The 26,766-nt window shown below is 41.7% G+C and overlaps 2 protein-coding genes across 4 annotated transcripts in view; one reads left to right on the top strand and one right to left on the bottom strand.

The window, feature by feature from the left end:
* The first annotated feature begins 513 nt into the window (after positions 1-513).
* On the top strand, positions 514-16,851 carry LOC143282172 (uncharacterized). Its single transcript, XM_076587736.1, has 9 exons — positions 514-636; positions 5,055-5,180; positions 8,221-8,492; positions 9,017-9,086; positions 10,828-10,938; positions 11,701-11,972; positions 12,963-13,032; positions 13,549-14,053; positions 14,096-16,851. The coding sequence occupies exons 1-9, from the start codon at positions 564-566 to the stop codon at positions 14,316-14,318; spliced, it is 1,722 nt and encodes a 573-aa protein (XP_076443851.1). The 5' UTR covers positions 514-563; the 3' UTR covers positions 14,319-16,851.
* A 404-nt stretch (positions 16,852-17,255) lies between these two features.
* LOC143282171 (putative peptidylglycine alpha-hydroxylating monooxygenase 1) overlaps positions 17,256-26,766 on the bottom strand; it is a 39,602-nt gene continuing 30,091 nt past the window's right edge. For all 3 annotated transcript variants that reach the window (XM_076587733.1, XM_076587735.1, XM_076587734.1), the window contains exon 15: positions 17,256-23,111. In XM_076587733.1, coding sequence (XP_076443848.1) covers positions 22,924-23,111 — 188 coding nt within the window. In that variant the 3' untranslated portion in view covers positions 17,256-22,923. The remainder of the gene's footprint in view (positions 23,112-26,766) is intronic.

The following is a 26,766-nucleotide window of genomic DNA, read 5'->3' as shown; positions in this document are numbered from 1 at the left end:
TAGAAGGTGCAAACATCCTGTCACCGAAGCGTAGGACGACGGTTCTTTCCTGAAGTGCTGCTGCTATCCATCTTGTCAGTGTCAAACTTACTCCATACCTTAGTAGCAGCTCCATGAGGTGCGCAAACTAATCTTAGCATCTTCAAGGTCGATTGCTACGCGCGCACACACACACACACACACACACACACACACACACACACACACACACACACACACACACACACGCTTACATATATTTAAACATAGACCCTTTTTAAGTTTATTATCATGTCTATCTGTGTCACTGATTTTGCGTGCGCAAAAACCTTTTAGGTTGTCTGACCTACTGGGTTGTGCGCGCGCGCGCGCGTGTGTGTGTGTGTGTGTGTGTGTGTGTGTGTGTGTGTGTGTGTGTCACCACCAATTAACGGCGACTTCCTCAAGTTGTGTACCCAGACTCCACTGTATCCTTTCTGATAACGGACAGTGTATATATATATATATATATATAGCTTCTGCAGATCGCTGGCAGACAAGTGTAACTGTGTGGGGCGTGTTTGGATCACGATCAGTCGATCAGGATGGCCAAGGCTGAGGGGCAGAAATCAGCACTGTGGGCAGTTGGCGTCTGCCTGCTCTGTTTGTCTGCTAACGGTTAGTGTGATTGCCTTCACACTTGGCTGTACAATATTACGTTTTCTTCTTGCTGTTGTTGTTCTTGTTGGTGTTGGTGTTGGTGTTGGCGGTGTTGGTGTTGTTGGTGGTGGTGGTTGTTGTGGTGGTGGTGGTGGTTGTGGTGGTTATCATCAGCATCGCCAACACCGTCGTCGTCGATCGTTGCCATATATAACAATGGTAATGACAATAATATCAACAGCATTTATGATCACCATTATGATTGCTAGGACGATTACTGTTATCATGATTATAACTATGGTTATCATAATCATCATCATTATATTATTGTTATCATTATCATTATCACCATCATCATCATTACTGTTGTCGTTATTGTTGTTGTTATTGTTAATATATAGGCCCCCATAATGTTCACTTTTTTTCTTTCTTTTTTTTTTCTTTTTTTTTTTTACCTTCCAATGAAATTTCTTTTCCTTCCTATTGAAATATTTTGTACTCAGTCATAAGCACAACTGACATTATAATACATCATTTGTCAAAACAAAAACAAAAACAAAAAAAAACAAAGGCTCTGAAGAACCACAACAAAGCAAACAAACAAACAGTGAATAGAGAAAAGGAAAACTACAAATATTGATATAGTCTCAAAGCATGGACATAACAAAATGAACAGAGGAAGAAACGTTGAAAACGTAATAGAAAGAAAACTGCAAACTTTGATATTTACTTTCAATCTGAGGGTCCCGGGTTCGAATCACGGTGACGGTGCCTGGTAGGTAAAGGGTGGGGATTTTTACGATCTCCCAGGTCAACATATGTGCAGACCAGCTAGTGCCTGAACCCCCTTCGTGTGTAAATGCATGCAGAAGATCAAATACGCACGTTAAAGATCCTGTAATCCATGTCAGCGTTCGGTGGGTTATGGAAACAAGAACATACCCAGCATGCACACCCCCGAAAGCGGAGTATGGCTGCCTACATGGCGGGGTAAAAACGGTCATGCACGTAAAAGCCCACTCGTGTACATGCGAGTGAACGTGGGAGTTGCAGCCCACGAACGCAGAAGAAGAAGAAGATATTGACTTCATCTGCTCATTTATGTTCACTTTTATCATTTTATTTCTCATAGTTTTTGCTCAGTGCGAATGATCAATGTGGAGAGTGTACATGCGAGTGAACGTGGGAGTTGCAGCCCACGAACGCAGAAGAAGAAGAAGAAGAAGATATTGACTTCATCTGCTCATTTATGTTCACTTTTATCATTCTATTTCTCATAGTTTTTGCTCAGTGCGAATGATCAATGTGGAGAATGTCTATCGGTTTGTTTCTATGTTTGTTTGTTCGTGTGTTGTTGTTTTTTTTAATTTCATGACCATCCGAAAAACATTTCAAAATGATTTTCTGTTAAAAGTAATTTCGGCAGTTTAGCAAAGTGTTCGTGTGTTTTTTGTGTTTTTTTATAAATTTTATGACCTTCCGAAAAATATTTCAAAATGATTTTCTGTTAAAAGTAATTTCGGCAGTTTAGCAAAGTGTTCGTGTTTTTTTTTTTGTGTTTTTTTTATAAATTTTATGACCTTCCGAAAAATATTTCAAAATGATTTTCTGTTAAAAGTAATTTCGGCAGTTTAGCAAAGTCAAAATCTTTTCACTCATGCTTTCGATTTTCGATGACAAGACCCCTGAGAGTTTGTTTATTTGGGGTTGTTTTTTGTTTGTTTTTTTTGTTTTGGTTTTTGTGGAGAAATCAGTGGATGCGTAAAATTTCTGCAAATGAGCAGGATAGTCTCAGCACCCTTGGAAGGCTGTTTCCCATTTCTTTTTACTTTTCTTTTTCTCTCTCTCTCTCTTCTTTTTTTTTTTTTTTTTTTTTTTTTTTTTTTTTTTTTTTTGGTTCCTTCCGTCATCATTTTTCTCCTTTCTGTTATCTTTTCTTTTTCTTTCTTTTTTTTCTTCTTCTCTCATCTCTTTATTCTGTGTTTTTTATTCTCTCTCTCTCTCTCTCTCTCTCTCTCTCTTTCTTCCCCTTTATTTGGTTGTTTGTTGCTGTTGTTTAACCTGTACGCTTGTTTGTTTGTTTATTTGTTAATTTATTCATCTATCAGGTCATGTCAGCCCACTCTGTGAGGTCATGGCCGAATATGGTTTGTGCACTTATCGAACTGTGCCGGACAGTTTAACATACGATAATTTCAGCCATCGGCCCAGAGACCTGTTTAATGCGTTCAATTGTCCAGAACTTCGCAGGTCGCTGAGTGCCCGCAGCACATCCGGGTTTTTTGGTCACCAGCAGATATCTGAACTGTCAACAGCGAGGTCAAGAAACAGGCATCATCATCATCATCATCATCATTATTATTATTATCATGATCATCGTCATCATTATTATCATTGTTATTATTATCATTATCATTGTTGTTGTTGTTATTATTATCGTTGTTGTTATTGTTGTTTCGTCCTCGTCGTTGTCGTCATCATGCGGGATCATGGTCGTTATCATCGTCGTCCTCGTCGTTGTTGTTGCTACTGTTGCTATTACTGATTTTTGTTCACAATATTTTCAATGTGTATTTTGCTGGCTGTCATTCTTTCTTTCTTTGTTCATGCCACCCATCTAGTAATGAGATCAGTGTAATGTATATTATGTGCACTTGACGAACTGAAGTGGACAACGCAGTATGATTTGCATGGGTATAATTATAGATTACCATCACAGGTAATGGTATGGTGTGTCCACATTAGAATCAGTAAAATACGGGTTCGGTTACTGACCCACAACACTTCTTTTGGCTGTCGGTATGAAGAGGTAGGTGAGAAAGTGAGCTAGCTGATATGATAGGAGAGGATTAGTCACCGTATATATATCTTTGTGGGCGGGGCTGGGGGGCGGTGCGTGGGGGGTGGAGGTGGGGGGGGGGGGGTCTCCGTGATTTGACCAGCAGTGACATGTTCGTCTTGTAGGTCTCTGTCACACGGCAGGCGTCTGAGAGGGTGGAGAAAATGCCCGTGATGATTATTGGGGAGGTTATTGTTGTTATTACTGACCGAATTCAATCTGTATCTGCTTCACATATTTTTATGAGCATTGTCTGGATGGCTAGTGTTATTATTGATTGAAATGATCATTTTAAGGCCCTAACAATATTAGTTTGATAATAATAATAATAATAACAACACCAACAATAATAATAATGATGATGATGGTGACGGCGGTGATGGTGATGCCGAATTCTTGACCTTGCTGTAGACAGTTTAGATATCTGCTGATGACAAAAATACCGGATGTTCTGCGGGCACTTAACGACTCGCGAGGTAATGGACAGTTTTCGCACCACGACAAGCCTCTGGGCCCATGGCTCAAATTGTCGTGTGTTATAATAATAGTCCAACGCGGTTCGTTTAATTATAAGTGCGCTCACCATATTCGGTCATGACCTCACTGGGTGGCATAACATAACTGAATAAATAAATCGTCATTTTTGAAGGCGCTAGCAATATCAGTTTACTTATGTATTATCATTGGCACTAATTGTAAGTAATATTGATATTAATTGTATGAGATTATGCATTATCATTGATACCAATTTTAAGTAATATTGATATTAATTGTATGTAAATGTTTAAACAGTGCGCTTTCACTCTCCTCGATCGTTTCTTTCTTTTCTTTTCATTTTTCCTTTAAAAAAATATATATATATTTCCCTGCTTCGTTCACTCTCCCGGAACTCAGAGAACTGGTTGGAGAGAAGGCTGGAATATATTATTCTCTGTAGATTGATTAATCAATTAAAGCGATAAGAGATGGGGATGGAGGCGACGGGAGGAGGGGGGGGGGGGGAGGGGTTGGTAGAGGCGGTAGAGTTACCGGACGCTGTGTTTCCAGTATGCTATCCCCGAGTCGTGTCACACAGCTCAACAGAACCGGGTTTTCTAAACAAGAAACTACTTTTGTTATCATCTTGTTGACCTGGAGTATTGTTGTTGTTGTTGTTATCTTTGCACGGTAGGCTCTAGCGTTTGTTTGCGTTTATTTAGTGTTTGTTTTGTTTGTTTATGAGCTTTTTTCTTCAGTATTTATTTATGCATGCAGGCATGCATGTGCATGTATGTGTGTGTGTGTGTGTGTGTGTGTGTGTGTGTTGGAGGGTGTGGGCGTGGGGATGAGCATGTTGTATTTACACAATTATTCCGTTTTAGAGAACGTCTGATACTCGATGATTAACGTGTGCTTGTTTGCATGTAATAACGTCGTTTAAGGTGTGATTCCTGCTTTTTTTTTCTTTTTTTTGTGCTTTTTTTTGTGCTTTTTTTTTTTTTTTTTTTTTTTTTTGTGTTGCTGTTGCTGCTAAAAACCAACTTTAAAAACGGAATAAAGGTTTCTCTGCCAAGGCTAAAACTTTACACTGGCTGCCGTTATTTCCGATCTGTGACAGTTTCAGCGGCGACGGTTACAAACCAGGGTGCGATCAACTGTATTCGCACACTGACCTGTCAGTTTGAGGAAAATGCGTGCGGTTTTCGGGACTCTGTCAATTGGAACCGAGAACACGGTTCTTCTGGTTGGTATTGTGTGTGTGTGTGTGTGTGTGTGTGCTGTGTGTGTGCCCCGTGTGTGTGTTTATGTGCGCGCCTACGTGCGTGCCTGCGTGTATGTGTATGTGCGTGCGTGCGTGTGTGTGTGTGTGTGCGTGTGTGGGTGCCCCGTGTGTGTTCATGTGCGCGCCTACGTGCGTGCCTGCATGTATGTGTATGTGCGTGCGTGCGTGCGTGTGTGTGTGTGTGTGCGTGTGTGGGTGCCCCGTGTGTGTTCATGTGCGCGCCTACGTGCGTGCCTGCATGTATGTGTATGTGCGTGCGTGCGTGTGTGTGTGTATGTGCGTGTGTCAGTGTGTGTGTGCATGCGTTCGTAGAGAACGGTGAAGACTGTTAGAGAAAGGGGAGAGAGTTGGGCAGAGACAATAGCTTACAGAACGCTCGATATAGAGGGAAGGGTGTAGTGAATGACTGGATGTTATGGGTGAAATGGCTGGAGCCGATCCAGGTGAGCATTTCGTAATCATCCTATAGAATGCTTTTATTTTTTTTGTTTTTTCACTGACAGTCGCATTTTTCTCTCTGTACTCATTGCAGAAATCTTCAGTCTCTTTCCCTTATCAGGACAGGAATAGTTTGGAAAAAGAAAAAGAAATCTCATTAAAGCTATTTTCGAAACGAGAAAAGACTTCTGTCCCCTAAAATATTCATGTTATGAGCAGGTGCTCGGAACTGTAAACCGCGACTATCAAGAATTCAGGCGGTATTGAGTTCACTGAGAAATACGGCGCAATAGCTTAATCGCCACCGTGCAAGGTCAGTGGTACCTGTATAGATTAGAAAATAATAATTTATTATAAAAGGTCAGGGTCGTGAACTCTTGTCTCGTTTCTGTACAGTACTTTTCATCAGCGTCCGATAACATACTGATACACTGATCACCTCTCTCTCTCTCTCTCTCTCTCTCTCTCACACACACACACACATATGTATACACAGACAGAGAGAGAGAGAAACAGACAGAGACAGAGACAGACAAGTAGACATGAAAGAGGTGCACGCACGCTCAGACGCAAAAGTGTATTGCATTTGCGCACATATAGAAACATTTTCGTGCAAGCCCTCCCAGAGAAAAAGAAGATAGGCCAACAGAGATTCTTTTCCCCTTAACTCACTCAGTACGGCCAGTCCTCTCTTCTCCTCTACACAGACACCTCGGAAGTCCAGTGGGTGTATGAATGACCCAACCTTTAGCTTCCGTCGTCAGAATTGTGGAATTCTTTGTCAACATTCACCTCTTCAGTATAAGAGCCTTCGGCTTGCAATATTTTGATGATGGTAATTGGGGTGAAACGCTGTTAACGTCGTCTCTTTCGCCGTTCGTATGGAGAGAGTTAAAACATTCTCTTTCTATCGATTGGCAATTTTTCCTTTCACCCTTTCTTTCTTTTTTTTAATTTATTAACTTGTTCATTTCTTCCCCATTTACATTCATTGCAGTATGATTCACTCGGTTTTTTTTAAAATGATTGACCCTTGGTCTGTTTGTCTCCGTGCATTTACGTTCTTCAACCTACATGTACAGTCACTGCAGCTGTTCAGAAGAGGCAGGCCAGAAAGTCACGGGCAAACAAGCTCCCTGACAATGGTATGCCTGTCCTTGTCTGCCCCAACTGTCAGCGAACATTTCGTGCGCAGATTGGACTATTCAGCCATCTGCGCATTCACAGATAGATTCATGAGCATCCTCCCCCCCAACCCACCACCACCCTCCCCCCATCCCCCAGCTGGATGACAACGATGGTCATCATCGATCTCGATGGACACACACACACACACACACACAGTCAATTAGTTTTTGGTGGTTGTTTTTTTTGTTTTTTGGTTTTGTTTTTTTATTGAGGCACTATTAATAGACAACCATGTACATGCTTCCTCTTACCTCCAACCCTCCAGTTCTTTTGATACAAATGAATACACACATAACAAAAAAATATGTCTAACAGACTGTCACAGACATACCCCCCCCCCACCCATTCGCCTCTTCCACCCCCACTCCCAATTCTCCAGTTGATGCGATACAAATGAATGTGCACGTAAAGCGCTCTCGGGTGACCTTGACTTCTGATGATAATGATGATGAAAGACATCACTGGTGTGACCATTACTTTATCTCATTGACCTGGATCAGTACATGGAGGTACCACTAAGTGGACACAGCACCTGCGTGATCAGACGCTTGAGATCTCGTGACCCAGATTCAGACGATGCGTGATTTTTTGTTGTTAGTGTGGTTTTTTCCCCTGTCCATTACTCGTTAAACTATGGACTGACTGCTTGTCATTTATACAAGACAATAACCTAATGGGACATAACGTTCACATGAACTAACCCATAGCAATGAGTTCTCCCAGGCAAACGTATGTACACAATTCCGCCGACTTTGATATGGAAGCAAATATAATCTAATAACAGTACCTGGAACTGTACTGTGCAATCACACCCTCTTCATTAAAACTCTCTCCATACGAACGGCGAAAGAGACGACATTAACAGCGTTTCACCCCAGTTACCATCATCAAAATATTGCAAGCGGAGGGCTCTTATACTGAAGAGGTGAATGTTGACAAATAATACCACAATTCTGACGACGGAAGCTAAAGGTTGGGTCATTCAGACACCCACTGGACATCCGAGGGGTCTGTGTAGAGGAGAAGAGAGGACTGGCCGTACTGAGTGAGTTAAAAGCAAGCTACCAGATCTCACACGGATATCTCCTCGTCACTTGAAATGGAAAGACGTGAAACTGAAGACTTGAATGGAGAGAACTCAGCTATAACAGAAAAATAACAGGCTGAAATACGCCCAGTTTATGCGAAAAATATTGATGTGTGGGCGATCTCCCTCAACCATTTTACGTTAGCACTCAGTTTTACTGACAAATAATACTAAAATTAACCACTAAGTTTTACTGAAAATTATTACCAAAATCAATGAATATTTAAGCCTTAATTAAAAGCAATATTTCAAGTGACTCTGATACCTGGTGGTTTAAATTTGATTCAGGATACTACCAGCGCTACGAGTATGTGGAAGGGACCGCCACAGACCTGGTGTCTCCCCCGCTGTGTAACAGCGCCATTGACGTGCACTTTTCCTGCGTCATCTTCACCAGCAATGCCACGACAGACGTTACCGCCGAGCTGCACGTGCTGACTGAGTGTGACGACAACACAGAGAGCGTTCCGCACGTGGTGACCGCCAGCAAAGAGTTGTCGTCAGCGTGGAAAAACGTCAGCCTGACTCTACCGTCTTGCCCATCAGGACAAACGCTACACGTAGGTAGATGATGATGATGATGGTGGTGGTGATTATGGTGATGATGATGTTGATGCTGACCAGTTGATAACAGCAACAATATATGTTAGTTTCCATGTTGCATAGTCTCTGGTTTGATCATCAGCTGACCAGAAAATGTGACATTACTCTCCATCTCTTTCTTTTTCCCAGTATGTCTGTCTCACCCTTCCCCACCCCACACCCCCTCCTCCTTTCTGTCCTGCCCCTTCTAGAAACCATTGCTTCTGTTTGTGCTTCATAAGCAGGCCTATATTCTCTTGCTGGAAGATGAAACCCTCAAGTCAGAATGAATCAGGTTCTGTCCATTTGCTTGCAACTGTGATTTTTTCCTGTGGAAACTGCTCTGTGTCTGTCTGTCTTTCTGTTGGTTTTTTTTTGTTTGTTTTTTGTTGTTGTTGTTGTTGTTGTTTTTTGTTTTGTTTTTTGTTGTTGTTTTTTATGTTTGTCGTCCACTCATTCATCTCCATGTTTGTTTTGGTGGTCAAGTTTATTTTTCATTCAGGTGGTGTTTCGTGCATGGTATGCTTTGCCAGATTCTTTGATACTGCTGGACAACGTACACATGGAGATAAGTGAGTTCTTCTTCTTCTTCTCACTAGCTTATTGTCTACTCACAACATGGTAATTTGGACACATACACATTCATTCATTTCATCACACACGTTCACATCATACAATGGGTGTGGAGATTTGGTCCAGACGGACTTTTGGAGGAGGGGATGTTTTAAAGAAAAACAGTTTCAGTTTCTTTCTCACTGAGGCGTCACTGCGTTCGGGAAAATCCATACATGCTACACACACATCTGCTAGGCAGATGCCTGTCCAGCAGCATTACTCAACGCACCAGTCAGGCCATGAGTGCATGAATATACAATTATCTCTGTACCTAACAGAGTAAGTTATTTTTTCTTCTGCAGAATTTTGCCAGAGGACAACCTTTTTCTTGACATGGGTTCTTTTTCAGTGCGCCAAGTGCTTACTGCGTTCGGGATACATGTTTATCATCTTGATCAAAATGACTAGATATGAAGTTGGATTTGACGGGCGCCATAGCCGAATGGTTAAAGCGTTGGACTTTCAATCTGAGGGTCCCGTGTTCGAATCACGGTGACGGCGCCTGGTGGGTAAATGGTGGAGATTTTTACGATCTCCCAGGTCAACATATGTGCAGACCTGCCAGTGCCTGAACCCCCTTCGTGTGTATACGCAAGATTAAGATCAAATACGCACGTTAAAGATCCTGTAATCCATGTCAGCGTTTGGTGAGTTATGGAAACAAGAACATACCCAGCATGCACACCCCAGAAAGTGGAGTATGGCTGCCTACATGGCGGGGTAAAAACGGTCATACACGTAAAAAGCCCACTCGCGAAAATACGAGTGAACGTGGGAGTTGAAGCCCATGAACGCAGAAGAAGAAGAAGAAGTTGGATTTTCCAGTCTATCTCTTCTTCCGCATTCGTGGGCTGTAACTCTCACGTTCACTCGTATGTACACGAGTGGGCTTTTACGTGTATGACCGTTTTTACACCCGCCATATAGGCAGCCATACTCCGCTTTCGGGGGGGGGGGGTATTTTCCAGTCAAACATGGGAGACAGGGCGACACCAGGATTCGATCCCAGACCCTCGTGGACACTGTATTGGCAGACAAGTGTTTTAACCCTATTGCCACACTCAGGAAAAAGTATAACAAGCTAATGGTGAGCTGTGTTCATGAACACAGTGACGTTGTATTTCAAAAATGGTTATTCTGTATGATTATGTCCTTCAATATGTGATAGGAATAAAAATCTGTTTGTACTGTTTTTAAAGCTCATAGGCATGCTTTGTAAGTGCGTGTTTTACGTTTTATATCACCCCAACCCCCCAGTTAGGGCTTTATCAAGGTCTGGAAGTAATGATCTGGCTTCTGTCATGTATGAATTGGACCAATAGGGCTACTGCAAGTGTGTTTGGTGTTCTGTTGAATGAAAAAAATCAATGGATGGCTTAGTACTGTAAAATGCTTTTGTTTAATTCCACGTTAGAGTACGTATTTTTTTCAGCATGCAGCCATCATACATTTTGTCAACCATCACACACACACACACACACACACACACACACACACGCAACCACCACCACCACCGAATGTTTTCCTTACCCTCCTTCTTTCCCCATACTTATGTTGATGCAAATAACGCAGTCGTATAAGTTCATCAGACATACCATTAAAAAAGGTGGAAAGGACAAAAATGTCAATTATATTTCATGTGACTGTACTCTGTGTCTGTGTGTATGTGTATGTGTGTGTGTGTGTGTGTGTGGACAGATTCCAAACAGCCTGGGGAGCAGTGTATCCATACATTGTCATGTCTTTTTGGAGACAACACGTGTGGGTTTCTGGATTCCATGAACTGGAGACTAGAAAACAGCTCCTCTGGTATGCTTCTACACGCCTTTCTGTCTCTGTGACTCTGTCTGTCTAAATGTCTGTCTATGTGTCTGTTACATGTGACAGACATAAACGCACACACACACACACACACACACACACACACGCGCGCGCGCGCACGCACACGCGCGTACACACACACACGCAACCACGCACGCACACACACACACACACACACACACACACGCACACACTGACTGAAACCATTTATTGTCAGATTAACTGTTTGTTGTACTGACAAAACACGCACACACACACACACACACACACACACACAGAGCTGCAATCACCATCTACACAACCGCCAGGATTGACATCTTAATCTTATAACAGGCTTACAGCTTAGTACTTACTTTTTTTCTCTTTTTTAAAGGGAAGACACAAGTGTCATACATTGTTGTTGGAAAGACTTAGAGTCACTATTAATGTCATTCAGTACGAACAGTCAACAAACAGCATATGTTCTCTTTAAACATAAACTAAACTCAAAGAGCAAAAATAATATGCATTACCGTATTAACAGTCAACACCTGAAACATGACCTTCTTCAGAAAACCAAACCAAAACAGTCAAATATTCACCAATAATGACACGCTATAACATCTTCTCCTTTTAACAAACCAAACCCACAGAGTGAAATATGCAGCAATGATGACACACTCTAAGTGTTCTGCTTTTACAAACCAAACACACAGAGTAAGATATGCATCAATAATCACATACAGGTGTTTTTTTTACCCGCTGATTCAGGATACTACCAGCGCTACAAGTACGTGGAAGGGACCGCCACAGACCTGGTGTCTCCACCGCTGTGTAACAGCGCCATTGACGTGCACTTTTCCTGCGTCATCTTCACCAGCAATGCCACGACAGGCGTTCCCGCCGAGCTGCACGTGCTGACTGAGTGTGATGACAACACAGAGAGCGTTCCGCACGTGATAACTGCCAGCAAAGAGTTGTCGTCAGCGTGGAAAAACGTCAGCCTGACTCTTCAGGCTTGTCCTTCGGAACAGAACCCAAGCGTGCGTTTGTTTTTGTTTGGTTATCTGTTCCGCGTCTAATCATTTGGCTGTTCTGTTTAATTTTTCAATGCCTATTGTCATATATTATTTATTATCTTTCCTGGTGGCTCAGCTTACAGTTTCGAAATATTTTTTTGAAGTGGTTTCCTTGTGTCAGAGCATATGTCTAGGGAGTGAGTGTCCCATGATTATGCAAACCCCGCATGGACCGTCGCCCACACACACCCAGCCATCTCCGCTATGACAATAACAATGACAAAGATTTTAATGTTCATTCAGTGTCACAACACCCTTCAGACAAGGGGGTGATAAAAAAAACAAGAAATACTTGTGAACACATCTCAAATAATTTGCATGGTCACTGCAAACACAGAAACACCTCTTCCACTCTCTTCACTGGCTGCCTGTTTCAAGAAGAATTGAATACAAGCTTTCTGCTCTGACGTTTTCTGCCCTCTCAAGCTCTGGCCCGGCCCCGCTACCTCAAAGACCTCCTTGAAGTGTACATTCCAACTCGTTACCTTCGTTCTAGTTCTGATACTAGACATTTCAAATCCCTGCTGTATAGAAAAGGCAACAGCGTCATTGTGGAACAAACTGCCTGCCATTTTGTCGGCTGATTTCTTTTAAACCTACTAAATGTAAAGCCTTTTGGGCTGTATTTCAGACGGAAAAACGCACTGTACAGATGTCCATAATCATATTATTATTGCTGATTGCATATGCGTACATGTAGGACATTTTTGTGTTTTTTTTAATTTTTTATTGTTCTTGGTTATTTGCTTTTGTTTTGGGGTGGGTCTTTTTTTTTTCTTTTTTTTTGGAGGAGGGGTTGGGTGGGGGTGGGGGGGGGTCAAAGGATGTGGGTCTTTATTTATTTGCCGACTTGCTTACTTGCTGACTGACGACTTTCTGAACAGGCCAAATTACATAGCTTTCTTTTCAGGGAAAAAAACCCCAACAAATTTGACATGTGTCTGTCCCCAACAGGTGGTGTTTCGCGCAGTGTTAGCTTTGCCAGGCTCTGTGATCAAGCTGGACAAGATACTTCTTCAAACCAGTGAGTTGTGAGCACGCACGCACGCACGCACGCGCGCGCACACACACACACACACACACACACACACACACACACACACACATATATATATATATATATATATATTTACACACACACGCAGCACATGTGCATACACAACCACATACGCCTGCACGCACACACATGTACGCAACCACGTATACGCACATCCAAGTCTGCTCTATCACAAACACACTCTCTCTCTCTTTCACACACACACACACACACACACACACACACACACACACACAGACACACACACGCACGCACGCACGCACGCACACGTTTGTATCTTCATCTGAATGACACCATTTCTGACGCCAAAAGTTGGGTTCAAACAGGTCGTCCAGTAGCCCGTTTTGTCTAACATCTACTTTTCCCACTTCTTCTTCAGCTGATAAGTGGATATTGGATTTGTTACTTTTGATTTGAACGTGGTCATTGAAGTCAGATCAATGTGAGAAAAAAATCAACAACGATCCCACGTTTCTTTTGCAGGAGACGCCTCTACCACGATGACTGAGCCTACCACAACAGCAAAACTCAGTACGCCCCATACCGACACAACACGTGAGATGTCTACACGTCACAGCATGACCAGAACGTCATCACCACGTCATCCGTCGACGACAAGCCCAAACACCAGAGCTTCTCTGACATCAGTGTCCACTCGTCCAGAGATGACGTCAATACCTCCAGACGTCCATGTGTCCACGCAGTCTTCTGCAGCCGAAATGTCAACGCAGACTGAAGCCGTTTCAACCCACCATCTAAAATCCACGGTGGTGACGCAGAAGAGATCACCATCAGCAGCAGCCGTGCTATCCACGTCAGCACGACCACCACCTTCGTCTTCGTCTGTGCAGTCATCAGTCAGTGCCCGGCACCGCCCTCATGCAACATCCCCCCCACAGCCTGCTTCCACAGCCCCACAGCATCCTTCCACAGCCCCACTTCCTGCTTCCACAGCCCCACTTCCTGCTTCCACACCGCAGGCATCCAGGTCTTCCTCCTCTCTTCCTGCTTCCACACCGCAGGCATCCAGGTCTTCCTCCTCTCCTCCCTCGGTGGGCTCGCGGACTGGTGGCAGTGACGACAAGGAACGTCTGATCATTGGAGTGGTTCTTGGGGTCTGCACCGCCGTCTTTGTGGTGGCGGTGATTGTTCTGGTCTTTCGTCGAATGCGGTACCTGGCCAGACAGGAGGACAAGAAGATTATGATCAAAATGAATCAGCGCTTTGCCAATCCTGAACAACCATTGTATTAGCTTTCTTGTTTCTTTTAAGGCTCGTTGTAAGTGAGGCAGTATAATTATATTTTGTAATGTTGATGCTTGTTATTTGTAAGGCGATACCACTCTGTACTGTTCACGCTTGATTTTTAACTGTAAGGCAATGTTCTGGAATGTTGGTGCTTGTTTAATGGCAAGGCAGTATTCTCGACTTACGTTTTCTTTTTCTACGGTTGTATTTTTAGGTTGCAGTCAAAGAATAAAATAAAATAAAACAATTAAAAAAAAATAATAATAAAAAACAACACCAGAAACCATCTAACCTCTGTAGCCCCTTTTATTTGTTCATTTTTATTTGCTTGTTTGTATATTTGTTGTTTGATATTCCTTTTTTTTCTTTTTTTTGGGGGGGTTGGGGGGTGGGGGCGGGTTAGGACCGGGCTAAATGTCTGCACACACTGTAAATAATGATGAAAGTACGTTGATGCCAAACGTTGTTTAATTGTATATGGTGTTTGATGTTTCCTGTTCATGAAACTACCACTGTGTAATTATAATTATTGTAAATTGTGAACAGAAACCATATGTAAGTGTCTGAACATGTCGAGCTGCATGATTATGTCAGCTGTTTTTCATGCTTATATAACTGTACATATTGTAAATTTATATAATTCGTGAGTGTCTACGAATGTTGAATTCAATGTCATACTTTTTAAAGATTTTTTTTTAATGTGTAACTGTATATACTGTAAATGTTTAAAAACAAATGTACAAATGATGTGGATCAGTTTCGCGTCTATTCAGCCAGACCCCAAAACCGGAGGTTGAAGTTTCGAGGGGTATTCTTAACAATACATACATGTGATGCATATGATCCCAATGTAATGTCGCTAGTTAAAATACACATGTTTTAATTCAGTACCACAACCATTTTTGCAGATCATCCTTATCAGTAAAACCATACTTTCTCTTCTTTCCTGTTCTCGACTATGGCAATTGTGCCATCATTCGTCTTCAGACTTCTATTCTTTAAATTCGAACGTGGAGCCTACAGGAACAGGATATCGGATATCATTATCATGGTAACGCTTTGAAGTGTTACGTCATTGACGCGGCCAGATCTGCCATGACACCACAAAGACCTTCTCAACCCAACGCATGGTAATAATAACCGTTCGTGATCACGGTGCATGTTGACGCGTACTGTGTGGGCATGAAGAAGGTCGAATCAAATTACAGTACTTCGTTTGAAACTGTTGATGAGTGCACCTGAAAAACGGCACATGCCAAGCTGGGAAACAATCAGTTCGAATGTAACCTTGAATGCGAAGGTCAGCGCCTTCAGTGCTCACTGCAGTGACGGGCCAACAGGTATCACGTAAATTACAACTAACGTTTGTGACCGTTTATCTGTTTTAAACGCTTCGTGTATATGTGTGTTGAAGTGTTCGCAGACATCTCCGCGTGTGATTTTGTTATCATTGTGATTGCTTGACCCCGAAATCTGAAGTGCAAACGCTTTGGTGGGCTGGTCGTTTTTTGTTGTTTTTTTTGTTTGTTTGTTGTTGTTTTTTTGTTTCTTTGTTTGTTTGTTTTTTTTGTTTGTTTTTGTTTTTTGGGTTTTTTTTTAGCTTTCTTGTCCCTGATAAAGCGACTGTATCAAATAAAAACCATCATAGTTGATTACTAAAACATGCAACCCCCAGTACCTCTGGCTATGGTGATCTTTAGGATGAAGGACACACACACACAAAAAGATGTTAGTACAGCATACAGTGTGGCGTACATGGATTATTCCGCACACTGACGCATCCTTGAGAATGAAACTTTAAACACCGTAAAGAACGTGTGGGCGTTGTTTGCATCATGGGAGGGGATGAGCGGTCGAACTCTCATGCCCTGCAACGTGTCAAGTTCTCTGCTGCCAGGTGGCCATTACCATCTCGTTTCAGGGCGTGGTCAAGATTTGTATGAACGAGCAACATGAGCGCTGAGTGTATTCTGCACACAAGACCTCAGTATCTCTAGTACCCAGACACTATTAAAGTTATACTGGAGGGGACAGTTAAAATCCCCGGCTGGTGCGGGATTCGAACGCGTCAGTGGACATTGGCTTCCCAGTCAGGCGCGTAGGCTACGTGTGTGTGTGCGTGTGCGTGCGTGTGTATGTGTGTGTGTGTGGTGTGTGTGTGTGTGTGTGTGAGCGGGCGTGTGTGTGCGTGCGTGTTTGTGTGTGTATGTGTGTGTGCGTGCATGCGTGTGTGTGTATGTGTTTGTGTGTGTGTGCGTGTGTTTGTGTGTGTGTGCGCGCGTGTATATATGTGTGAGTGCGTGTGTGTGTGTGTGAGGTGTGTGTTATGTGTCGTGTGTGTGTGTGTGTGTGGATGCCAGTGGGTGTGCGTGCGTACGTAATGTGTGTGTGTGTGTGTGTGTTTCAGCGCGATTCGTTGTTCAGGCTGTAATCATGTCTTCGAATTGACAGCCATGATGATAATTCTGTATTCATGTGCATGTACATTTTTTTTGGTCTGATACTTATGTTGTACAAACTGATAATAGACTGGTTAAAATATCAGTGTATGCTGCTTTTGTTAAACTGAAGTGTGCGTGCGTGTGTGTGAGAGAGAGAAAGTGTGTGTGTGTGTGTGTGTGAGCGCGCGCGCGCGCGGTTGTATGTACGCATGTGTTTCTGTGTGTGTGTGTGTGTGTGTCAGTGTGTGTGTGCGTGTGTGAGGACGCGTGCGTTCGTTACTCTAGTTTGTGTATAAATGGAAAGCATACCAGATGGAAAGAAAAAACAACAACAAACAAACAAATAAACAAAACAAAATTGAAAGCCCGACAGATTGGCAGACAGAAAAAAACAACATAAATGAATAAAAAATAGAGACGAGGCATGCGGAAAGAAGACGCGCGCGCACACACATACGCGCGCGAGCGCACGCACGAACACACACACACACACACACAGAGGCCGGGGTTCATGACATATAATTTTTTTCATCCATAAATACTTTCTTTACAATCCGCACCTTCAACTATTTACAAGTCAGTTAAAAGGGCTAAGGGGCATCTAATGCATGATTCCTTTTGCTTATAGTTCAGATCCTGTTATATTTCTTGGTAGCATTTTATATATTTCCTGGGATAGTCCTGTCAAGACTTGCTTGAAAATCCTCGAATTCAACAAAACTCAGTATCCTTCTTTATATTTATGGGAACGATGATGAATGGTTAGGAAAGGAAGTTAATAGTCTATATTTTCAGGCCTTTCAACAATGCCTATAATCAACAGACTAATGGGCGCAAAATGTCATTTTATCACGCGCCAAATACTTCATAAGTCTGGAACTGAAAACATCCAGATTTAATGCTCAGCACCCGTATTCAGCAGAAGACAAGAGGTAAGAGTGGTGGAAAGTTCCTGTAATTCAGAACCGTTGAGATTCAGAAGCGCGCTAGTGTTACCACACCAACAATATCTTTTTTTTGTCACCGGTATGAACGGATTACATACTGAGAATAAGAGACTTAGAAATGAGAAACGCGAAGATCTTTTTTTTTTTTTTTTTTACATATCAATAGGTGTTAACACTGTCAAGTGGATTTTCCTTTCTTTGGCATCGGTTGTTTTCTTCTCCCTTTGTTCATGGTCTTTCTTTCTTTCTTTCTTTCTTCGTTCGTGGGCTGCAACTCCCACGTTCACTCGTATATACACGAGTGGGCTTTTAGGTGTATGGCCGTTTTTACACCCGCCACGTAGGCAGCCATACTCCGCCTTCGGGGGTGTTCATGGTCTTTAAAAAAGCCGACATTGAAGAATTTTCTTTTCTGACAGTGTTCTTTGGGGTGATGATTAAAGAAATGTTTGCTGGCTTGATTAATAAATCCATATCATTTTCCACGCTCAGCCTTTCTGTTTCATCTTGGAGATCAGTCTTCCTTGGATGACAAGCTAGATTTTCAATAACAATACACTAATCAGGCTTGCTGTGGAGACTGCCTGCTCACAAAACTAACACCCAAGGAATGTAATGATAACGCAGATAAAATATGACATCCGTGGGAGGGGTTGAGGGTTAACATGAAACACAATCCAAATGGACTATTAATTAAGAGATGACTGGAAGTGAACAAATCACATCCATAGTGCACAGAATATACATGCATGCACACGCGCCCAGGTGTATCCACACACACACACACACACACACACACTACATACACATTCACCTCACACCACATCACACACACACAAACAGTATGGCCAAATATCTGTAATCCTGAAGCTGACCAGAATACTCTGAAGTCACAGTCTTCAGTGTCTCAGAAACAGACCGTGTTTCCAGCTCCCTCATTCACCACACTATGTCCTCTTCAGTTTTCCTTCTTCTCCGTGACAACAAAAAACGGTGTAGAGAAAACCTATGGATATGTTGAAAGTCAGACAAAATGTCTTTCTCCAGAAATGGTGATGCAGTTCTGATACCCAGTCTTTGAAACGGTTTTTGTTGTTGCTGTTGCTGTTGTTGATTTATAAACTCAGTGAAAATTTTGTGTGATCTCCCTGAAGCCTGTGAGACCGAAAACCAGACATATCACAAACCAACATGGTAAACATCACTGATCGATCATCTGAACTAGTATCAAAATCGATTGATCAGACCGGTCGGTGGTAAAATCAGTGATCGAATGATAAGACTGGCTGCAAAAAAAAAATATGAATCAATCATCGTTTCCCAGCTGTAAACTTGTGATATGAATTTCCACACTGTTCTGTGTACACTCTCCAAAGCTGTCAGAACGACGGCAATTTCGGTGTGTGGCCACGCACGTGCATTCACTCACCGTGCAGTTGTTGGGTTTTTTTTCACTTAGTGTCAGAGTTGAGAATGACAAGAACAATTTCACTGTTCTGCCAGGAACTGTCCTATTCACTTTGATTGGGTCTACCAGTAACAGATGAGGGTGGTGGTGGTGGTGGTGGTGGTGGAGGGATGGGAAAGACGGGGGGATAAATGGTGCTGACCGAATCAACGGAGGGTGACATATCTGACAACAGGACAAGAACAAATAATGGGGAGGGAGGACATGATAATCAAAACAGTAAAGCATAAAGTCATCTTTGAGGTTAGTGACATGACATCAGAACCGTGGAGAAAATCGATCAGCGCAATGACAACAATCTGATGACCTGCCACAACATTGATAAATGTATCACACCTTACCCAAGATCACATTGACTGTCACTGACAACATTTGTTTGGGGTTGTTGTTTTTTTACAGGACCAACATATCTTTTAACGAAAAAAGAAGACAGTTGGATTATTTTAACGCAAACAAATAACAGGAAATTCTTATAAATCTTTTACACAGTAAAGCTTATCATCAGAAAATGACGAGGACAAAATTCCATTCTGTACACCAAACGAAAGAGAGAGTCAGAGAGGGGAAGGAGAAACAGAAACAGATAGACAGACACAGAGAGAGAGAGAGAGAGAGAGAGAGAACAAGAACAAGAACAAAACTTTAATCTCCAGGCCTCCGGCCCCTAGAAAGAGGTCAAAAGTACACAATATGGTGATCACTCAGCCACAACAAAATGTAAAATACATACTAACTTAAACCTGTAGAACAAAAGTGCTTCTTGTGCATAGTAAATTAATTCTAACTTTCATCATTGTTGTCACATAATTCCTGTCGTATCTTCAGGGCATTAAATATATAAATGCAGAGTTTACGAATACCGTAAACAGAACCATGCTTCAGCAAGTGAACATACGATTGACCTTCAGAGTCCAGGTGTTTTTGCTGCAGGAGAGAGAGAGAGAGAGAGAGAGAGAGAGAGAGAGAGAGAGAGAGATCAAATTAATTTGACTGGTAATGTTTCTCTTTTTTTTTTTTAAATAAACCAGCAAACCTGAAAACACAACAAGAAAAGAGTGTGTGGATGGATGTGTGTAGGAATGCAAAACGTGCGCGTGCATGCCCGATCCTCTTCACAGAAGAAACAAAGAAAATTGCTGATATCAATTACATTATTACTCTAAGATTAATCGGTAGTGATGTGTACGCTGCTCTCCGTCATATATGGTCCATTCGTCCATTATATTACAGGAAGCCTACCAAAAAAATCAAACAACCAACCAACCAGACCCGACAACGGCATTGTCATCACTACAGGATAAGACCAACCCATGCACTCAACTCCTCTTTTATGTATTTGTATTTCTTTTTTATCACAACAGATTTCTCTGTGTGAAATTCGGGCTGCTCTCCCCAGGGAGAGCGCGTCGCTACACTACAGCGCCACCAATTTTTTTGGTATTTTTTCCTGCGTGCAGTTTTACTTGTTTTTCCTATCGCAGTGGATTTTTCTACAGAATTTTGCCAGGAACAACCCTTTTGTTGCCGTGGGTTCTTTTACGTGCGCTAAGTGCATGCTGCACACGGGACCTCGGTTTATCGTCTCATCCGAAAGACTAGCGTCCAGACAACCACTCAAGGTCTAGTGGAGGGGGAGAAAATATCGGCGGCTGAGCCGTGATTCGAACCAGCGCGCTCAGATTGTCTCGCTTCCTAGGCGGACGCGTTACCTCTAGGCCATCACTCCACATGTCTTACAGGAGTTGTATCGCCTGGAGCTGGTCCACAACTTGGGAGGAAATTGTGACATCACGTGGACAAACAAATGGTTTTGTGTTATTTACCTTCAAGTTCAAGAATACGCCATCACCAAATGCACAGAGACTTGGGAAGGTGGTACGTTTTGACCAATATATGACTATGCTGCCGTATATTGCTTTGATATTTCTTCTGAATCTGGTTTAAAGCTAGAACCAATGAGTCCTTTCACGTTTGTTCGTTTTAGTTGTTCCCCCATGACCAAATGTATGAAGAAAAACATAAACAAAAACAGTTAACCTGTAATTCACTATCATTCTTTTCGTTCGTGTTCTCAAAAACCTGTTCTCTTCCTGATGTCTCGTTTTCCGAGTAAGTGAAACATTTGAATCCTCAAAATTTTTGGTGCTTTTTTTTTCTTACTAGAGCAAACAAGATTTTTGTTAACATTCGGCTGTATATCAACAGAAGTAGGTAATATCCCCTATCTGAAAGAAGAAAAAGAAAGAAAGAAAAGAGAAAGTATGAAATAAAAACAAAACTTTAAAGTCTGCACAAATCCCAGCCAAAATATTCTTAGATGTCAGCATTTCCTCTCCAACAATAACAACAAAAATCCATGAAATGTTCACAGGGCTTTTTCAGTATTACAAAACGCACGACACAACCTACGATACTTCGTTGCTTCTTGGTGTATTACTATAAAGTTTCTTTTTCTTTTGCTTATTAATGTTTTCCGTTGTAATGAGAATCGGGATAACTGATAAACAACAAATCCACTGTTTTTTGAATAGACGTCTTGTTTGAACGCGATGATAAACTTGGTGTCTTACTGTAAAGTTTCTTTTTTCTGTTTCTTATTGATGCTTTGTATTGTTGTAATGAGAATCAGGATGACTGATCAACACCAAATCTAATTTCTCTTGGAAAGAAGTCATATTTGAAAGCTAGTAAAAAAAAAAAAAACCCACGGTTTTCACGAAAAAATAACATCAAAAACAAACAAACAAAAAAATTTTCAAATTAAGAAAGTTGCAGTATCATCACAACAATAATAATCAGATGTCATGGAAAAGGCTGAAAGTCGAATATATATATATATATATATATATATATATATATATATATATATATATATATATATATATATATATATATATATATATTCAAATATTCTTAACGATTTCTTGTTGTAGGATCACGAAATTCAAGACCAGCTGTTATTCCTTTCGAGCCATTATGGATTTTCCACACGCTCTTGTATCACCAGGGATCGACAGTATTATTACCACAGCTCAATATACTAAACAACAAAAGTAAGACACCAGAGCCACAAACCTTGGGCAACAGTGCAGTGATAACACACAGCTGTGGGAACTGGTGTCTATGGGGTTCTACACCCAAATAAAAAGATACAGGCAGAGGGCTGGGGATAAATGTACACATACTTCTGGGTATTTCTATCATCTGAATTTTGACACACTCGTGAAATGTAGGCTACATCTGTGGACATTTCACTGAAGACATAGAATGCAGACATCCAGGTCTGTGTGAACATTAAGTCAAACCTCAAGAGGTTTAGAACTGACTCCAGACGCAAGCTCTAAATTCTTACACTTTTTTCTGGTAACACAACTCTTCAATGTGAACAATTTGCAAACACAGTCATAGTTGTGAGAACAAAGAACTGGACTGAAGGAATGTAAAGCCAAGATAACAACAAAGAAGTACGCGCAGAGAGAACCAAAAATCGTAAGTTAACGTAGATTAAAGCCGCATAATTGTAAACAATAACAAATGAATCGCAGAAATTACAACTAGTGGAAATGCAAACTGAAAAGAATCATCGGAAAACACAGCTGCCGACAACAACAAGAAAGAAGAAGAACAAAAACAAAACAAAAAACCCAGAAAAGGTGGAGCTGTGACAATGTCCATCAGATCCCCCCCCCCCAGCTCATGAATGGAGAGCTTCAAAGAGACAGGCCGTCTGTCTGTCGGCTTGGCAGGGTCGCCTCTACAGGGTGTCCTCGGGGTCATAGTAGTAAGGGCCGTAGGCCTCGTTCAGCGACAGCTGGCGCTGGGCAGGCATGCCCAGGTAGGGGGGTTTGGGTATCCGCTGTTCCCCCATTACCTCGGACACCAGGTCGTCCACCTGGTCAGGGTCCAGCTGAGAGAGGTACTCGTCCAACAGCTCGTCCTCCACTGCCACACGACACACAGGTGTTTTTGTTAAAAGCTAAACGTTAAACGTCAAACAGCCTTTTACGGACATCGGAGCAGTGGATTCACATATGATATCCACTGTGTCTAGGACTCGGCATTGGAAGTCTATTGGAGGGGAGAAAATTCTGGCAAGTGTGGGATTCCATCCTCTGCGCTCTGATTCCCTCGCTTTCTTGGCGAACGTGTTACCACAAGGCCAGCACACCACTTGCATCAACCCACAGCGAGCTGTGAAAAACTGTATTGCACAGACTTCCACGACGCTCTCTCTCTCTCTCTCTCTCTCTCTGTTCGTTCTTTAGTTTAACGTCTTTTCACTGTAAGTGATATTAGACGAGGGAAGGAAAAAAATCGAGTGGGAGGAGGGGGAGGGGTTGGCGGGGGGAATTACTGTGTACGCATACGAGTAAGTGAAAGTGTGTGTGTGTGTGTGTGTGTGTGTGTGTGTGTGTGTGTGTGTGTGTGTGTGTGTGAAAATTATTGATTTAAGTTTTGTTTAAAAAAAACACAAAAAAAACACATAACAATATAACATATTTCCAATGAAAAACTAACAACTATAACAGCGAACCAACTGGACTATTTAACAAGGAGTTGAAAAAGTCATACATTTGCAATTGACTGCTGAAGATCGTCAACACTGAAGGTGGTATATGATCGGCTGTTATGTGAGCACCACAGATGCAAGAAACATTACTGACATATTTTGTCCTAAAACAATTCATTTTCCATCTGCAGATTAGAGAAATGATTTGCCTCTGTGTGTGTGTGTGTGTGTGTGTGTGTGTGTGTGTGTGTGTGTGTGTTTGTGTTTGTGTGTGCTTTGATGTGTATTTAAAACGGTAATTCAGCTACGTTATGTGGGTGAAGGTTTCTGTAACCATAGTCCGATGTTGTGCTGGCTAACACTTATGAATTTCAGAATTTTTTCAGAATTCAGAACTTTTCAGAATCAATTTTAATGTCAATTAAACCTGAACAAGGTTTATAAGACACGCATGCAAAGTTACATGAAACCACGCACACACAAAAAAAGCAAAACAAAAATAGATAAATACTGAACAAGACATTGAATCACTCTTGCACGCTATGGTGTTTTTGACAGCAGTTACTGACAAATTTCCCAAACAGTCCCACAAGTTTGTCTTCCAGTATTAGCTGACTGGGTTTAATAATATTTGGAATGTAATTTTGAATTTTTTGTATGAATTCTATTCTAATTTCTTTGTATAATTCGCAGTCATCTAAGAAATGAAATTCATCCTCTATTGTTTGACATTGTAAATATAGTCTCCTTTCTTTTGGAATGTTGAAATATCGGCCTTTTTCTATTGCTAAATCATGACAGGATATTCTTAATTTGCACAATGATTGTTTTTGATTATAATTAAGATATCCTTCAAACAAATAAGGCTCGGTTCTGTATTCACGAGTAACTTTATTATAGAATAGTAGTTTAGATTTATTTTCAGACTTGTTTCTCTTCCAGAATAAAACATATCCATATTCTAGTTTATTTATTATAACGTGGCTAAGTCTATGAATATTGAATGTTGACTGATTATTCCAAACGTGTCCTAAACCAAGATTCTGTAATAGGAATATTGCTGCATTGCTGCAAAGGTAGTTTTCTGGAGAAATGGATAATAGTTATCTGTCGGCAAGATGGTTACTGAAATAACACTGATGCTGGCTTGGAAAGTTACCACAGAAGTTTGCTGTGACGGTGCCCTTTTACACAGTGGCCTTCTAACGGCTGGTTGATTCTAATAACTTTCTAATGAAAACATCGCCGTCAGTGCAACGATATGTTAACGCCAGCGTTGATACTGTTAATCTAATGCAACTTCTGTCTGTTCACAGTGTTTTACGGACGTCAATGACTCGTTATCCTAGCATCAGTCTACATCCAATAAGAAACCACCGTTAACTCTTTCCATACGAACGGCGAAAGAGACGACGTTAACAGCGTTTCACCCCCATTACCATCATCAAAATACTGCAAGCGGAAGGCTCTTATACTGAAGAGGTGAATGTTGACAAAGAATACCACAATTCTGACGACGGAAGCTAAAGGTTGGGTCATTTAGACACCCACTGGACATCCGAGAGGTCTGTGTAGAGGAGAAGAGAGCACTGGCCGTACTGAGTGAGTTAAACAATGGTATAATATCATCAAACGGAATGCTGCTGCACCAGATAACATGTTCCTTCTCAGCGACCCTGAGACATTCTTTTAACCCCTTGACTGCTGCAGGCGAGTATTCTTCTTCAGTAAAGGCTGCCATCTGACTGTGATAAAACTGAGCTTACAGGTCAGGATGACAGTCACCATTTCTTTATCTGGACTTCCTCCTCTTGGAATTGCGTTACTCTAATCAGTGACACCACTTACAAGAACACCCGTACTTTAAAACCCCTTCATTGCCAGGGGGAAAACACTTGAAAGTGGTGTTTGAAGTCATAAAACATTATCCAAAACAATAAGCCTAAAGCTGAGAATATGGTCTGAAGATATACCACTCTAGATAAACTGTGAATTTTAAGCCTTCCATAGTTATTTCCCGTTTTCTGATGACGTCATCAGTGACGTCACTATGCACGTACGTGATACCTTCTAAGGCATTCAAGGGTTTTTTTTAATTTCACGCCACCGGGTCTCCTCTCTCTTAGGTTCAGCAATCGAGTGGTTAAACCATCAGGTTCAGCAGTCAATGGGTTAAACCATCAGGTTCAGTAGTCAAGGAGTTAAACCATCAGGTTCAGAAGTTGCAGTGAAAGGGTTAAACCATTAGGTTCAACAGTCAAGGGGTTAAACCATTAGGTTCAGCAGTCATGGGGTTAAACCATTAGGTTCAGAAGTCAAGGGGTTAAACTATTAGGTTCAACAGTCAAGGGGTTAAACCATTAGGTTCAGCAGTCAAGGGGTTAAACTATTAGGCTCAGCACTCAAGGGGTTAAACCATTAGGTTCAGCAGTCAATAGGGTAAACCATTAGGTTCAGCAGTTGCAGTGAAAGGGTTAAACCATTAGGTTCAGCAGTCAAGGGGTTAAACCGTTAGGTTCAACAGTCAATAGGGTTAAACCATTAGGTTCAACAGTCAATGGGTTAAACCATCAGGTTCAGTAGTCAAGGAGTTAAACCATCAGGTTCAGCAGTTGCAGTGAAAGGGTTAAACCATTAGGTTTAGCACTCAAGCGGTTAAACCATTAGGTTCAACAGTCAAGGGGTTAAACCATTAGGTTCAACAGTCAAGGGGTTAAACTATTAGGTTCAACAGTCAAGGGGTTAAACCATTAGGTTCAACAGTCAAGGGGTTAAACCGTTAGGTTTAGCACTCAAGGGGTTAAACCATTAGGCTCAGTACTCAAGGGGTTAAACCATTAGGTTTAGCAGTCAATAGGGTAAACCATTAGGTTCAGCAGTCAATAGGGTTAAACCATTAGGTTCAGCAGTCAATAGGGTAAACCATTAGGTTCAGCAGTCAATTGGGGTAAACCATTAGGTTCAGCAGTCAATAGGGTAAACCATTAGGTTCAGCAGTCAATAGGGTAAACCATTAGGCTCAGCAGTCAATAGGAATAAACCATTAGGTTCAGCAGTCAATAGGGTTAAACCATTAGGTTCAGCAGT

Source organism: Babylonia areolata, chromosome 5, assembly GCF_041734735.1.
Source record: "Babylonia areolata isolate BAREFJ2019XMU chromosome 5, ASM4173473v1, whole genome shotgun sequence".
Classification (NCBI taxonomy): Eukaryota; Metazoa; Mollusca; class Gastropoda; order Neogastropoda; family Buccinidae; genus Babylonia; species Babylonia areolata.
This window is presented reverse-complemented; position numbering and strand designations above follow the sequence as displayed.

What these genes read in the sequence shown, in the direction of transcription:
- LOC143282172 (XM_076587736.1), top strand. Translation starts at nt 564, where the DNA reads ATGGCCAAGGCTGAGGGGCAGAAATCAGCACTGTGGGCAGTTGGCGTC. An exon ending in GCTCTGTTTGTCTGCTAACG is followed by an intron (nt 637 to 5,054) that starts GTTAGTGTGATT and finishes GATCTGTGACAG; the next exon opens with TTTCAGCGGCGACGGTTACA. An exon ending in CAACGTACACATGGAGATAA is followed by an intron (nt 9,087 to 10,827) that starts GTGAGTTCTTCT and finishes GTGTGTGGACAG; the next exon opens with ATTCCAAACAGCCTGGGGAG.